Source organism: Giraffa tippelskirchi, chromosome 10 (assembly GCF_054371585.1).
Source record: "Giraffa tippelskirchi isolate mGirTip1 chromosome 10, T2T-mGirTip1v1.2.pri, whole genome shotgun sequence".
NCBI classification, from domain to species: Eukaryota; Metazoa; Chordata; class Mammalia; order Artiodactyla; family Giraffidae; genus Giraffa; species Giraffa tippelskirchi.
In genome coordinates this window covers 66,353,411-66,368,644 of record NC_137284.1, presented here as the reverse complement: position 1 = coordinate 66,368,644, position 15,234 = coordinate 66,353,411, and the positions used below count along the sequence as shown (strand labels likewise).

General features: G+C 35.4%; 1 protein-coding gene across 14 annotated transcripts in view; it reads right to left on the bottom strand.

Moving 5' to 3' along the window:
- Positions 1–15,234, bottom strand: part of PHF14 (PHD finger protein 14) — a 198,816-nt gene that overhangs the window by 169,064 nt on the left and 14,518 nt on the right. For all 14 annotated transcript variants that reach the window (XR_014067027.1, XR_014067028.1, XR_014067026.1 and 11 more), the window contains exons 4-5: positions 13,961–14,105; positions 458–617 (exon numbers count right to left, since the gene is read on the bottom strand). Coding sequence is in view for 7 of the 14 variants with exons in the window: in XM_081535370.1 (XP_081391496.1) it covers positions 458–617; positions 13,961–14,105 (305 nt within the window). In the remaining 7 variants the exon portion in view is untranslated. The remainder of the gene's footprint in view (positions 1–457; positions 618–13,960; positions 14,106–15,234) is intronic.

Here is a 15,234-nt window from a genome sequence, read left to right as displayed (position 1 = left end):
CTTTTATATCTTTATGGTTACTGTTTATTATAGCTTAGTACTTCTTTAAATTAAACATCCCCTTTTATAATCTTTGTATAGGTTCTATTTAGTAATATACTCTTGAAGTCAAACAGATCTGAGTTCAAATTTAACTATGAACTTGTTCAAAACTATGTAAAGATCTGAGCCTCAGCTTCTACCTATAAAACAGGCAACTTTACCATCTCTCTTATTATACGGCCATTCCTAAGATTAAATGGCATTATAGGTTATAAAGGCAAACCCAGATACTCAATAAATGATCTTTTCTCCTCTTTGCCCTGATAATGTAGCCTCCTGTCCACTTACTCTGTGTCAAAAAGACACAAAGAAGCAATCAAATGAAAATGTCTAACTCAGAAAATCATAAATACAAAAATAGAAGCATATGCATTATAAAGCAGGTATATTAACACAAAAGAATTATGACATCAACCTTCCAGCATCTGTCTCCTTGAAAATTCCATCCTGATTGGGACACAGTTCACAGCTAGGGGAAACACCACATTTACAGGCATCACAAAACCAAGGTTCAGTGGAGTTTTCAGAAGCTGAACTCATAATAGAGTCACTCTCTCCATCAACTCCATAACAACCTAACAAAAAAAGAAAAGCATGGTTACAGTTTACATTTTAAACTCACATTTATAAAGTTATAAAAGAAAAGGGGAAAGGAAGTAGAGAGTAATTCTGAAAAATTAATGGTTTAGAAGAATGATATTAAAGTCAAAACACAGAACTGAAATTATTTTATAAAAATATGTATTCACCTACCATAGTGTATGCATTGACATAACTCTTTAAGACAAGTTTAGGTTTACTGGAAAGCATTACAGCAGAGGAAAATTTTACTGTTCTTTAAAATTTTTTACAAAAAATACATTAAAATATGAGTTTTCATTATACAGAAACCAGAACTACTGAGTCTAGGAATTATTAATTAGTAAATATTTTCAAGCTACCTTTGTACTGAGCATTTAAATGTATCTAAAAGACCATGATCATGTAAAACATACAAACAAAAACCTCTGATCTAATTGTGGAGGTGGTGGGTTAAAACACAAATTCATACAACCATAAATGCAAAGTAAGTACTAGTAAAAGGAAAATAATAGACATACACACACATAAATTAAGGCTACAGAGCAATCTGAATAGTTTAGAGATAAACAAACGAGTTCCATTCACAACTGAGCCCGTCTAGAGCTATACAAGGTATCTGATCTATTTAACATTTATAATTCTTCTAACTTCTGTAAAAATGTATCCAGAACTGAAATGAATGAAAAGAAGGGTAGCATAATCCTTCACATTTTAGAGTAGGACATCAACCCTTATTGTGGCTTATAATAAACAGTACTTCCCTGTTTAATTACAATAGTCATGACTCCTAAGTAGTTTTGTTTTGTTTTTTTTTACCTAAATGGTGCTGGATGTACCACAAACTTCATATTATCTCTCTTTTTCTAGACAGGAAGACACTGCTCTCATGACAAAATGTACTTAAGAAAAATAATTTAATACACATTAAAAAAAATTAAATAGATAACAACCTAATTCTACTAATAGTTTCAATTATGCCCATCATCTTTAGGCTTGGGCACTTCTCTGATCTCCTAAGACACATTTATTACCTCTCAAGATAGGCCACTTCTACAAATAGCCTACTATTAACCATCCCAGGATAATTCTGACCAGGTTTATCCTAATAGGGTGGTCTTATTGCCAAATTCTAAGAAGAACTCAAACTACCCTCCAATAAATTGAAGCCATTAAAAATACCACTATGAGAAACATATGTAAGTAACAATTCTCTCTCAAAAGGTTTCACCATGGAGGTAAGTTTCCATGCATCCAGTGTAACATCATGTGACTACTGGAACTGATTAAACACTACACAGACAACAGGAGCCTGATGAAAATTGTCTTCTCACAACCACCAAAGATACCCAACTTGAAACAAATAAGTATGTAAATAAATATTGAATCAAACAAATCAAAGAACCATGCATACTAGTCAACAATTTTAAAGTAACAATTTACTAAGTGTTGCTAATAAGTCAAGTCCTGTGCATTTTATTCCCCTAGTACCACTCAATATAGATTATAATTAAATTATTCTGGTAGGCAGAAAAATAAAAACTTGCTTGCAACTACAACTTGGATAAGCTGCTTCAAGCAAATCCCTTAATTATTGTCGACCTTATGCTATTCACTGATTTCACTGACTATGCCAAACCCTTTGACTGTGTGGATCACAACAAACCGTGGAAAATTCTTCTAGAGATGGGAATGCCAGACCACCTTACCTGCCTCCTGAGGAACTTGTATGCAGCTCAAGAAACAACAGTTAGGATCAGACATGGAACAATGGACTGGTTCCAAATTGAGAAAGGAGTATATCAAGGCTGTATACTGTCACCCTGCCTATTTAACTTATATACAGAGTACATCATGTGAAATGCTGGGCTGGATGAAGCACAAACTGCAATCAAGATTGCTGGGAGAAATGTCAATAACCTCTGATATGCAGATGATACCACCCTTATGGCAGAAAGCGAAGAGGAACTAGCGAGTCTCTTGATGACAGTGAAAGAGGAGAGTGAAAAAGCTGGCTTAAAACTCAACATTTGAAAAACTAAGATCATGGCATCTGGTCCCATCATTTTATGGCAAATAGATGGGGAAATAATGGAAACAGTGAGAGCCTTTATTTTCTCGGGCTCCAAAATCACTGTAGATGGTGATTGCAGCTATGAAATTAAAAGACGCTTACTTCTTGGGAGAAAAGCTATGACCAACCTAGACTGCATATTAAAAAGCAGAGACATTACTTTGCCAACAAAGGTCCGTCTAGTCAAAGCTATGGTTTTTCCAGTAGTTGTGTATGGATGTGAGAGTTGGACTGTAAAAAAGGCTGAGTGCTGAAGAACTGATGTTTTTGAACTGTGGTGTTGCAGAAGATTTTGAGAGTCTCTTGGACTGCAAAGAGATCAAACCAGTCAATCCTAAAGGAAATCAGTCCTGAATATTCATTGGAAGGACTGATGCTGAAGCTGAAACTCCAATACTTGGGCCACCTGATGCGAAGAGCTGACTCATTTGAAAAGACTCTGATGCTGGGAAAGATTGAGGGCAGGAGGAGAAGGGGGCAACAAAGGATGAGATGGTTGGATGGCATCACCGACTCAATGGACATGAGTTTGAGCAAGCTATGGGAGTTGGTGAAGAACATGGCAAGCCTGGCGTGATGCATCCCATGGGGGTTCACAAAGAGTCGGACATGAATGAACGACTGAACAACAAATGTTATTCAAAGGTTTTACAATAGTGAACCTCAACATAATCCAAATGTCATACAGAAGAATGCTAAAAATTTTAAAGGAGCTAACTATCATGCACAAGAAAAAGAATCAAAATATTAATTTCTTTAAATCATCTAATTGTGCTTGATAATAATTATCACCTTCATCATTTCTGCTTGGATATACATTATTAAAATGATAAACCATAAAATGAAAAAGAAATAAAATTTTCCTCTTGGGAGTAGTTATTATTGATTATCAGCAAGATAAGAACATTTTTCAGTAAAAATAAGAGTAAGCAAACTTTATTTGAAGAAAAAAATCACAGAACAACAAAAAATAGTGAATTCTCAAACAGTTATGTAATACCACAAGGAAAAAAACTATTTTCTTTACAAAATAATATTTTTCAGGCAAATTTTTTCATTATATTCACACGAAGTCCCAAGATAATAAACCCTCCAAATGACTCTCCATTTTACTCATCTCATTCACCAATATCAAGGTAAATCATAGCAGCTAACTCTTTTAGAATAAAGCAAAATTTCAATTCTAATTTTTAAAGAATATACCACACACTTGATAAACATCTGTACAATGATTAAATCACCTACAAAAACCTCAGAAGTGATTTCTAAGGGTCTCTTTTAGGAAACTCCTAGTTTGCAACCTAAAACATTGGTATCACATAAGCTTAAAGAACAATGAGCAAGTGGATAAGTATTTCTTCTTCAGCTTCCCTGCCCTTGAAAAATGATCCACACTGCATTATTACCATTACAGAGTCTTCACTTGCCGCTTTTCCATATTTCTCTGCCATACCTGTTGCATCTACTGAGCTCTAGACTGAAATTCTAACATTTATATCTACTCTAATCCATTTAAATTAATGACTAAATATATTTTAACATCTTTTTCTTTCTTTCATACAAAACAGAATTTAAACTACCATAAAATGAGGTTTATTCTCTTCAACCTATCTAATTTTGAGTAAAAGATACAAAAAGTACACCTTCAATATGATTATGGAAAAAAGTTTTTTTATATGATGAAATATAGAAAATTAAAAATTTATAGATATATAAAACCTATTTCATATAAGTTTTTCATGTTTTAAAATGGGTAAACAGGAAAAACATGTTTGCTGTTATTTTAGCAAAATCTCAACTTAAAAAATCTCTCTAAATTATAATTACTTAAGCTTTTTTTTTTAAGGGAAAAATATAAAAGAAATACATCAAAGCACTAACTATGGTTGTCTGGATATTAGGACTGTTAGAAATGTTTTATTTCTTGCAATTATGATCAAGGCTTCCCTGGTGGCCCAGTGGTAAAAAAAAAAAAAAGAATACACCTCCCAATGCAGAAGGCACACATTCAGTCCCTGGGTTGGGAAGATCCCCTGGAGAAGGAAATGGCAACCCACTCCAGTATTCTTGCCTGGGGAAACCCACAGAGGAGCCCGGAGGCCTACAGTCCATGGGGTCACAAAAGAGTTGGACATGACTCAACAATTACTATCAACCTCTGAGTAGCACACATAACCTATGTGAACCATATTTAATGAAAAATAATATAAAATGTGTCTATAATTGTTTTGAATTATTCAAGAAATAGTACAGTCCAAATCAGAGGAAACTTTCCCCATTCAACTTGTCACTGCGGACCAAAAGACCTACAGTCTTCTACTTTCTACCTATGTAACTTTTACCAACCACATATCTGAGGCTGAGTTACCTCACCTTCAATAAGTATTTAATATTTATCCTATCTTTCAGTACAGAAAAAAACAGGAACACAAAATTTGCCATTTAAAACATTTTTTTCTGTACTTAACATCCTATCACTAGAACTCTGATTATAAAACCTACTAAAAGTTTTTAAGTAAATTGAGTAATATTGCTGCTGATGAGAAAAGAACTCACAATATGCATGATACCTATCACAAATATATCCTAAGGCACAAAACAGCCAAAATTCTGTTGACACATAAAGTCCAAATGGTGACTACTTGAACATTTGCTACACAGTGAACACTGCTAAGGATACATTTTTTCATGTGCTAAGAAAAAAAAAAAGTCTAGGGCTAGGCTAATAGCAGACTGGAAAACAAATAAAAGGGGGGAAATATCTCTTAGAGACCTTATTTTAAAACATTGTTGGCAAGTATACTACGTAATGCTCTGTCATGTACTATGACAGGCAGGTGACATTTTTCTTCAGACACAGTGCAATCAATATATCAGGATAACTGACATCACAGTCAGGGGTACCCTATTATTACAAGTCAGTTACAAGATCCTGTCACAATGGTGTTTATACTAAGTGACAAGTTGCAACCTCAAAAGAAAAGAGATTTACCTACATTTAGATGAAGTACTCTGAAAAGAATTAGACATTTAAAAAGTACATTTGGAAAACTATCTTTTAGCAAAATCTCAACTTAAAAATCTCTCTAAATTATAATTACTTAAGCATTTCTTTTAAGGGAAAAAGATAAAGGAAATACATCAAAGCACTAACTATGGTTGTCTGAATATTAGGACTGTTAGAAATGTTTTATCTTCTCTCTGTTCTGTACTTCCCTCATTTTATTTACTATTCATTCGTGGTTCAGCTGGTAAAGAATCCACTTGCAAAGTGGGAGACCTGGGTTTGATCTCTGGGTTGGGAAGATCCCCTGCAGAAGGAAAAGGCTACCCACTCCAGTATTCTGGCCTGGAGAATTCCACGGACTGTATAGTCCATGGGGTCTCAAAGAGTCGGACATGATAGCAACTTTCACTTGCCCACTTACCCAATACATATGATGGACAATTAGCTTTTTATAAAATAAAACATTGAAGAAGTTCATATTTAACCATGAAAATATTTAAGGAAAAGTGGCCTGGTTAATATACAATATGGAAGTCTGTCACTTAGGCACCTGATTAAAAACCAAAACCACAAAACCTAGCAAGACTAGCTTCCTATTATGCCTTAGAAAATTTCCCTTCTTCTAGATTCATTAATTTTAGATAAAAATTCATTTTGGAATTTTACAAGTAGCAAAGAAAGATCTACATATGTGACTGTATAAAAAAAAATGAACATTCTAAACAGTGAAAAATACCACAAAGTTAAAAGGTACAGGACAAGGTGGAAAAAGTATTTCCAAGGATACAGACTATTTGTAACACATATAACAGACAAAGGATTAACATTACTAAAAAAGAAAGTTCCAATAAGTCAATAAGAAAAAGGACAGGTTAAGAAGTGACAAAGAGGGCTTCCCTGGTGGTCCGGTGGTTGAGAGTCCACCTGCCAATGCAGGGGATACGGGGTTCAATCCCTGGTCAGGGGAGATCCCACGTGCTGTGCGGCAGCTGAGCCCAAGCACCACGACTACTGAAGCTCCTGCACCCTAGATCCTGTGATTTACAGTAAGAGACGACACAGCAATGAGAAGCTTGCACACTGCAACTAGAGAGCAGCCCCCACTCACCGGAGAAAAACCTGCACACACCAATGAAGACCCAGCACAGCCAAAAGTAAAAAAAAGTACCTTTTAAAAAAAAAAAAAAGGAGTGACATGAGAAGTGTACAGCAACCATTAAGAAAAAAGAAAAAAACTGGCCACATATATTAATACCAAACTTCAATACTAATAAGGGGAACACATATTTTAATTAAGAGATAGTCTCCAAAAGATTTTTTAAAATTTACTAATATGCAGTGTTGCAGAGTGATCAAGTAGTTAGTACACTGTTGCAAGAATACAAATAAATACAGTCTTTTTGAAGGGCAATCTGGCAAAGTTTGTTAAAAAGTTTAAATGTACTTATCTTTTGATTCGCTCTAGAAATCTATCCTGTACAAATTATGACACGAATATATATGACACATATTTGTTAGCACTAAATGTCCGTGGGAAACTAGAAACAAAAAAAAGTAAAGACATTATGGTCGATCCATTCTATATCTATTAATACATACCATTAAAAAAAGTAGTAACATATCCCATACGTAACTCATATGAAAAGAATTTCAAGATTAAGAAATGAGTAAAATAAAGTAAGTCATGGGAGGGGAATCTTATGGAATTTATCTTATTTATTTATTTATTGCAAGGTGGGGACTGTGCAAACATGCAAATGTGTGTTGCACACTTCTGTGTACGTTAAGAGCCTGACAGAAGGGGCTCTCACTGGTAAAATTTGGACAATTTAAGTATCAGAGTAATCAGGTTATAGATGATAATGAGACCACAATAATACTGCAAAAGGATAAAAGGGGAGAAGTTCTTTACAAAACAAGAGTTGTCTAATAAATGTAGAAAGAATGATAGAAAACCCCCAACCTGCAGCCACACGCATAATAACTGGCTCTGTCAATGATGCTAAAACCACTAAGTATAAGGCTGTTAGGCAATAGGATATTATAAAGTCTCAAAGGTCATTACCCTATAGGTACTCATTATATAAAGAGAAAAGTATAGCTTTAAAATGGAGAGGCTTGGATGACACTACCTTAACACATCACCAACAATGCAATAAATTGGCATTAAATGCTCTGGATGTGAAACGTCATCATAGCACTGTTATCAAAAAAAAAAAAAAAACAAAAGTTTAAACTGAATCTAATCCAAAGGAAACAATAAAACAAATCTAGATTGAAGGATACTCTACATAACATTTTAAAAACGCTCTGATCCTTCAACATGTCAACATAAATGATACAAAAAGACAGAAACTTGTTTTAGGTTAAGAGACTGACAAGACACAAAATGCAGTGCAGGGTACATGAATGTATCCTAGATGGTAGGAGAAGGGGAGAGCTGTGAGAACAGAGGTACAGAGGGTACAAGAGGAGTTTGCATATTATTGACCATCGATCTTTTCGAAAAATATGTTTCTGTATGTGTACGCACATGAGATGTTACCTCCCACTATGTGAGCTGTTGGCTTGAGGGACGACTACAAAGACAAATGAGAAAAGCACCAGGCTGCTTTATTGGCAAGCTGTGTTTTCCCTCCTCTATCCTTCTGAATAAGCTGGTGTTAAATGTAACCAATGGTTGTCTTGAAAATAATGAAGTGTAGATACCCTGGTAAGCCTTACTGAGCCACTCCTTCATATTATCAATGGAGCTAATGGTTCCATGGTCACATGAAACACCCTGGGACCCGCCATAATACAGATTTTGATTTAGAAGGTTAGGGACTTGGCCTGTGATTTTGCTTTTCTAACAAGTGTCCAGGTGATACGGATGCTACCAGTTAATGCTGTGATCTGTGGACCACACTTTTGAGTAGCACAACTTTTTAAAAAACTACTGAAATATGTAAAAGTAACATTTTCATTTAACTTTAAACCTTATTTACTTTAGATGCAGCAATAGTTCAAGTATACAGTGAGAAAGCTGAGCGCCGAAGAATTGATGCTTTTGAACTGTGGTGTTGGAGAAAACTCTTGAGAGTCCCTTGGACTGCAAGGAGATCCAATCAATCCATCCTAAAAGAGATCAATCCTGGGTGTTCATTGGAAGGTCTGATGTTGAAGCTGAAACTCCAATACTTTGGCCACCTCATGCGAAGGGTTGACTCATTGGAAAAGACCCTAATGCTGGGTAAGATTGGGGGCGGGAGGAGAAGGGGACGACAGAGGATGAGATGGTTGGATGGCATCACCGACTCGATGGACATGGGTTTGGGTAGACTCCGGGAGTTGGTGATGGACAGAGAGGGCTGGCGTGCTGCAATTCATGGGGTCGCAAAGAGTCGGACACGACTGAGCGACTGAACTGAACTGAACAGTGAGAAAGACCTTAAAAACTAAAATAATTAGCCATAAAAGACCCTATTCAGATAAATAAGTAAAGGACTGAAACTTTACTTTTGACAGGCTGCTGACCTTGTTTTAGAGGAATACAAAATTAAAAGTTAAAAAGAAATAAAAATGCTGGTGAGTATGTGGAGAAAAGGGAATCCTTTAACACTGTTGGTGGCATGGTAAATTGGCATGGCCACTATGGAAACAGTATGGATGTTCCTCAAAAAACTAAAAACAAACTACCATATGATCCAGCAATTCCACTGCTGGGACACATCCAAAGAAAGCAAAAACAAATTAGAAAAGATACATGTACGCCAATGTTCATAGCAGCATTATTTACAATAGCCAAGACATGGAAGCAACCTAAGAGTACATCAACAGATGAACAGACACAGATCTGGTATACACAACACAATATTACTCAACCATTTAAAAGAATGAAATTCTGCTATTTGCAACAACGTGGATGGACCCAGAGAGTACTATGTGTATGGGAATAAGTCAGATGGAAAAAGACAAATACTGTATGTTATCACTTATATGTGAAATCTGAAAAAAATAAACAAATGTATATAACAAAACAGAAATACACTCAATATCTAGAGAACAAACTCATGGTTACCAGCAGGGAGAGGAAAAGTGGGAGGGGCCAGATAAGCATAGGGGAATAAAATAAACAAGTAACAAGGATTCATTGTACAGTACAGCCACTAAATATAGCCACTGTTTTGTAATAACTTTAAATGGATTATAGTCTATAAAAATACTGAATCAATATTTTATACATCTGAAATTAATATAATATTATAAAGCAACTATACTTCAATAAATAAACAAATAACAGGTCAGAAGGGAGAGTTCCTTGTGATTTGTACAGGGTAGTAGTCCCCAGGAGATGCAGACTTGAGTCCAAAAGCAAGCAGCTATAGTAAAAGAGTTGCTTTACTATCATAGCTGTGGGACATTGAGACCACAAGGCTGTAGCAGACTGACTACCAGCAGCAAGACACATCACCCTCAGATACATTCAAACATTTCTAAGGACCAGGCAACTATCAAACATGAGTAAGGGATTTAACAGAAAAGAGTGGTAAACTGAAGATTATAGACTTCATCGGCCCTATTCAACTCCAGGAGATCGTTTCCATCAAAGTGAAAAACACCTGCTGTCAGAACTTCAAGAGAAATTCAAATTCCAAAATATGTAAAATAAAATCTTCAGTTTTTAAATGTTAACAATCAATTCAATTTCTTAAAACCATTGTGCTAGCCTTAAATATCACATCCATGGCCAAAACCATGACCTATGAAGTAGAGGCAGTACCCTCAGCATGAATAGTCGATAACACTAATAGTACTAGCCATGCCTGCATCACGCATCGGCACTGACAGTCATGCATACAAGCAATGGTAACACATCTGTGACCATCGGTGGTGATCAACACAGCAAACAATGGCAGCTCAGCTGCTACTTTTGATGTTTACCTATTCTGCAACTTCTCCAGGAAATCTGAACCACTCTTGGAGAAACAAAAGAACTCATACACACAACCATGTTGACTGGTCTAAGGTAATAATCATTACCACTAATCTCAAGTAGTCCCTTATTGCTATCTGGTAATATATACACACATACATTATATACACACAACATATAACATGGGTGAATACATATACGCAAGTATACACACACATACACACAATATTATGTATGTATTTCCCTAATCCATTTATTCCCCCAAATAACTATTCTATACCAACCTCTCACCCCTCAAATCTCCAACATCTCCCCACCTCTATACTCTGCTAATGGCTGCTTCCTATTTCACTGAGAAAATAAGCATTCAATTCCACATGTTCTAACCGCCACATCCAAAATCCTACCTACCTCTGTATTCATAGATTCTCTTTTCTACTATGCCAACTGTTATCTATTAAATCTCTTCCCTTGTGTTGGATCCTATCCTTTCTAGCCTTGTACTCAACGGACTTGCTCCAGCAACTGCTCCCCTTTCTTTCCTGACATCATCAATTGCTAACTTTACATTTCCTCTGGTCCCTTCCATCCACACACTAGCATCTTTGCATCTGTGGTAGGCAGCCTCTAAGATGGCCCCCAGTATTAATATTCTTGGAATGCCCCCCTTACATTTGACTAAGGTTGGTTCTGTGTGAACAATGTAGCGGAATTGACAGTACATACCACGTTAACTAACCCCATATTTTCCCCTTGCTTCTACGTATTTTACATTTATTTAATAAACCATGTGACATTAGCATTTTGTCTGTAAGCCTTGTTTCCCATAAGGTTTGGGATGACTTGCCTGGTAGTGACTTGGAGTTTACCACACATTAGGGTCATTTCCCATAAGACAGGTTTCATCTTAATTTAAAAACAGTATTTGACAGTTACAATCTATTTTGAAAACTTTTCATTACTCCAGGTCACTACTCAAGGCTCTTCTCCAGTCTCCCTGGCCCTGAGCTCCTCAACTCCTCTTGAAGTGCTCAAGGCACTATACTATTCCCTAGAAAGCACATTCAGGTTCAGTTTTAAATAACATCTGCAGGCTGATCAGTCTCAAATTTATCTCACCAGCCTCTATATCTTACCTCAACTCTAAAAGTTTAAAACCAAACTTTTACTATCTACCTATAAACCTATTCCTGTCTTAGATCATTGCTATGGTCTCCAAAATGGTCTCCCTGATTCTCATTTTAGACACACTTCAGTCTACTCTCAACCCAGCAGTGATTCTTCCAAAACATAAATCATATCATACTGATCCTCTGCTTAAAGTTCACTTAGGTCTTCACATATCCATCTCAGTATAATCTGAAATCTATGACCTCTAAGGCCCCAACTGGTTTGCCCCATCTCTGCCTCCACTACTACGCAGCTCACTCCCTCAATTCTAGCCACACTAACCTCCACGTCATCATACAAACACTCCAGACAGGTTCCTACTTCAACATCTTTACACTCACTACTCCCTCATTCTGGAGTGCTCTTTCCCCAGATATTCACAAGGCTTGCTTACTCACATGCTTCAGGTCACTGCTCAGAGGTCACCTCATTAGAGAGGATTTTCCTTATCAGCCTTTATAAATAGAAACTTCCACCTGCCCACTCAACAACCTCCATTCATAGTATTCCTAATATTCCTTTTCCTGCTTTATTTTTCCCCACAGTCCAGACCACCACCTGATATATATTACTGTATTATATTTTCATTCCTGTCTCTTACTATACATTAAGCTCCATGAAGTCAGCACTGTCTATATTCTGTTTATTTTACATGCCTGAAACCTACAGAATGCCTAGCACTCAGAAGGTTCTAAACAAACACTACTGAAAAAAAAAAAAAAGAATAAATAACAGCAACAGGAGACATTCCCACAGTGAGTCTTAGCAGCAAGGGCGGAGAGCTTCATATGAAGACAAGAGGACTGGTTAAAGAAGTCCAAGCCCCACAGGTCTCATAAGTCCACCAGACACCCAAAACTATTTGGGAGGAGGTGGCAATACCAGAAAGGCAGGTAAGGGCAAGGCCACAGAAACACTTGTTTTGTAGCAGTCATGACTCTGATAAGAAAAAATTAACTGGCAGGGAAAAAAAAAATCACTTTACTACAGAGAAACCTGGAAGACACCCTCTCAACCAAGTGATCAAAATAACATCATCAGTAACTGGACAAATAAACATTACATGCTTCCTAACATAATACATTGAGAGCACAAGATAACTTCTGAGGCACTTCTGCCAAAAGCATCAGGTTAGCACGTGAACCTAATCAGGAGAAAACATAAGAAAATCCCAATATTGAGGACATCCTATCAAAGAACTGGCCTGTATTCTTCAAAAATGTCAATGGCATGAAACACAAAGACTCAAAATATGTTCTAGATTAAAGGAAACGAAATAGATATGACAACTGAATGCAATTCATAATCCTGGATTTTACTTTGCTAGAATCAACATCATTGGGATGATTGACAAGATGTGAATATAGTCATAGACTAGGTAACAGTTTTCTACCAATGGTGATTTTCTGACTTTGATAATTATGTGACTTTGTAAGAGAATGAATCTCCTTGATCTTTGTTCTTAAGAAATACACAATAAGGCACTAGAGATAGAGCTGAACATTTTGTCTACAGTTTACTCTCAGACAGGTAAGGGAAAATTTTTTATATGAAAGAAGATAAAACATATATAGCAAAATATCACCATCTGGGAAATCTTAGTGAAGAGCATACAGAAATTCACAAGTCAGAAATTATGTCAAAATAAAAAATTTTAAATACAACAAAATTCATAATCAGGAAAAATACTTTCAATGTATTACAATGGCTCCTATTTCAGATTCTAAAAGATGATCTCTACAAATTCCCCTTTCAACTTAAAAATTATAACTATGATAAAAGAAACTATATACCACTAGACTCAACTGTACCTTTTTCAAGAATGCACTCTACTAAATGAACATACTAGATTTTTTCCTATACCTAAATTTCAGTTAAAAACTAGAAATAATGCCATGAAAGAAAATATCATAGCACTGACCTTCAAAGAAATAATGATTTATATACAGTAATAATCTATTTTGATTATTATAAAACACATTTTAAATGAACCTAATCTGAAAAAATAATACCCATCATAATTTTAAAATTCAGTATGTCTTGTTTCAGGTTAAATATCATAAAATATTATAGAAAAATTAGTATAATACATATGAAAAATAGCTGATATTACTTATACAAATGCAGTGTCAACCAGTCATTTCTAAAAGGAAGAAAAACAAAGCAAAATTACCTTCATGAACTGTAATGCCACAATTGTCACACTGAATTATTTCATCAGCATCCTCACTATTATCTCCAAGACAAACACAGCAAATCAGAATATGGTCCATTTTTTGAGAACTCCAGTTTTGACTCTTCTCAAGAATCAGCGAGTCCTAATAATAAAATATCAGAAAATCACATATTTAAAAGGTAATTTTAATAAAATTCTCACCTTAAATCATTTTGTGCATTTCCAAAATTATGCTGCATACTCCATTATTTTAGTAATTCCCAAGTGCGCCACATTTGAGAAGTATATCTCTTTGTTAAAGGACCCTCTAAGAACCCTCTCTCTAGTTTTTCACTTCTCTCCAAGTTCCATATTCTCTCTCCCCAAGGAAATATAAAACCAAGCTTATAACCAACAACTCTTCATCTGCTTTGCCATTCTGGATATAGCCTGACCCCTGAAACTCAGAGAAGGTAAAATTAATCCACAAGTAATCACTAATTCTATATGAGTCTTAAAAATGTAAGAATGGTTCCTACACTTAGCAAGCTTATAATCCTATCTAGGGGAGACAAGACACACACATATTAAACAATAAAAAAAAAATCAATTCAAGATAACATATAGGCAAATATGTATGTGATGGCATAGTTACAGACTAAATTCCTTTAGTGCTGGGGAATCTAGAATTTCCAGAGTCATCAAACTGCATTGGAAATTGGTGTATACAGGTACAAAAAATCATCTAAAAAAGAATCCAGACTGATGGCTAGAAGAGTCAGACTACTCTGTTAGGCTTTTGTCAAAAAATACCTAGTCAACACCTGGTTAATTGCAATATAAAAGGAGAAAGGAAAATGCATTCAGAAATGTTAAAAAAAAAAAAAAAAAGGAAGAGCGTGCTCCATTTAATTTAAACCTTCGGCATTATGAATTTAAACTTTAAATGCAAATTAACAAGATAATGATGTCTGCCATTTAATGCACTGGGCTTAGCATTACATGTAATAAAAGATGGCATCTGAGTCTATGTATTTTCATTTAAGAACCTAACCATATTCAGAAACAGAATAAATTAGTTCCATATCACACATTCATTAAATATATTATTCCATGTTAATATTTTTATATTTCTATATTTTTTTAAACTGACCAATATCCACAGGTAACATTTAAAGTAATTTCAACAGCAATTTGTAAATAACATCTGAATGACACGACTGTCACAATTAATAACATTCTTTCAAGATATTTTCTGTGTAATTAATCTAAACTTGCAGCTGACCTAGACA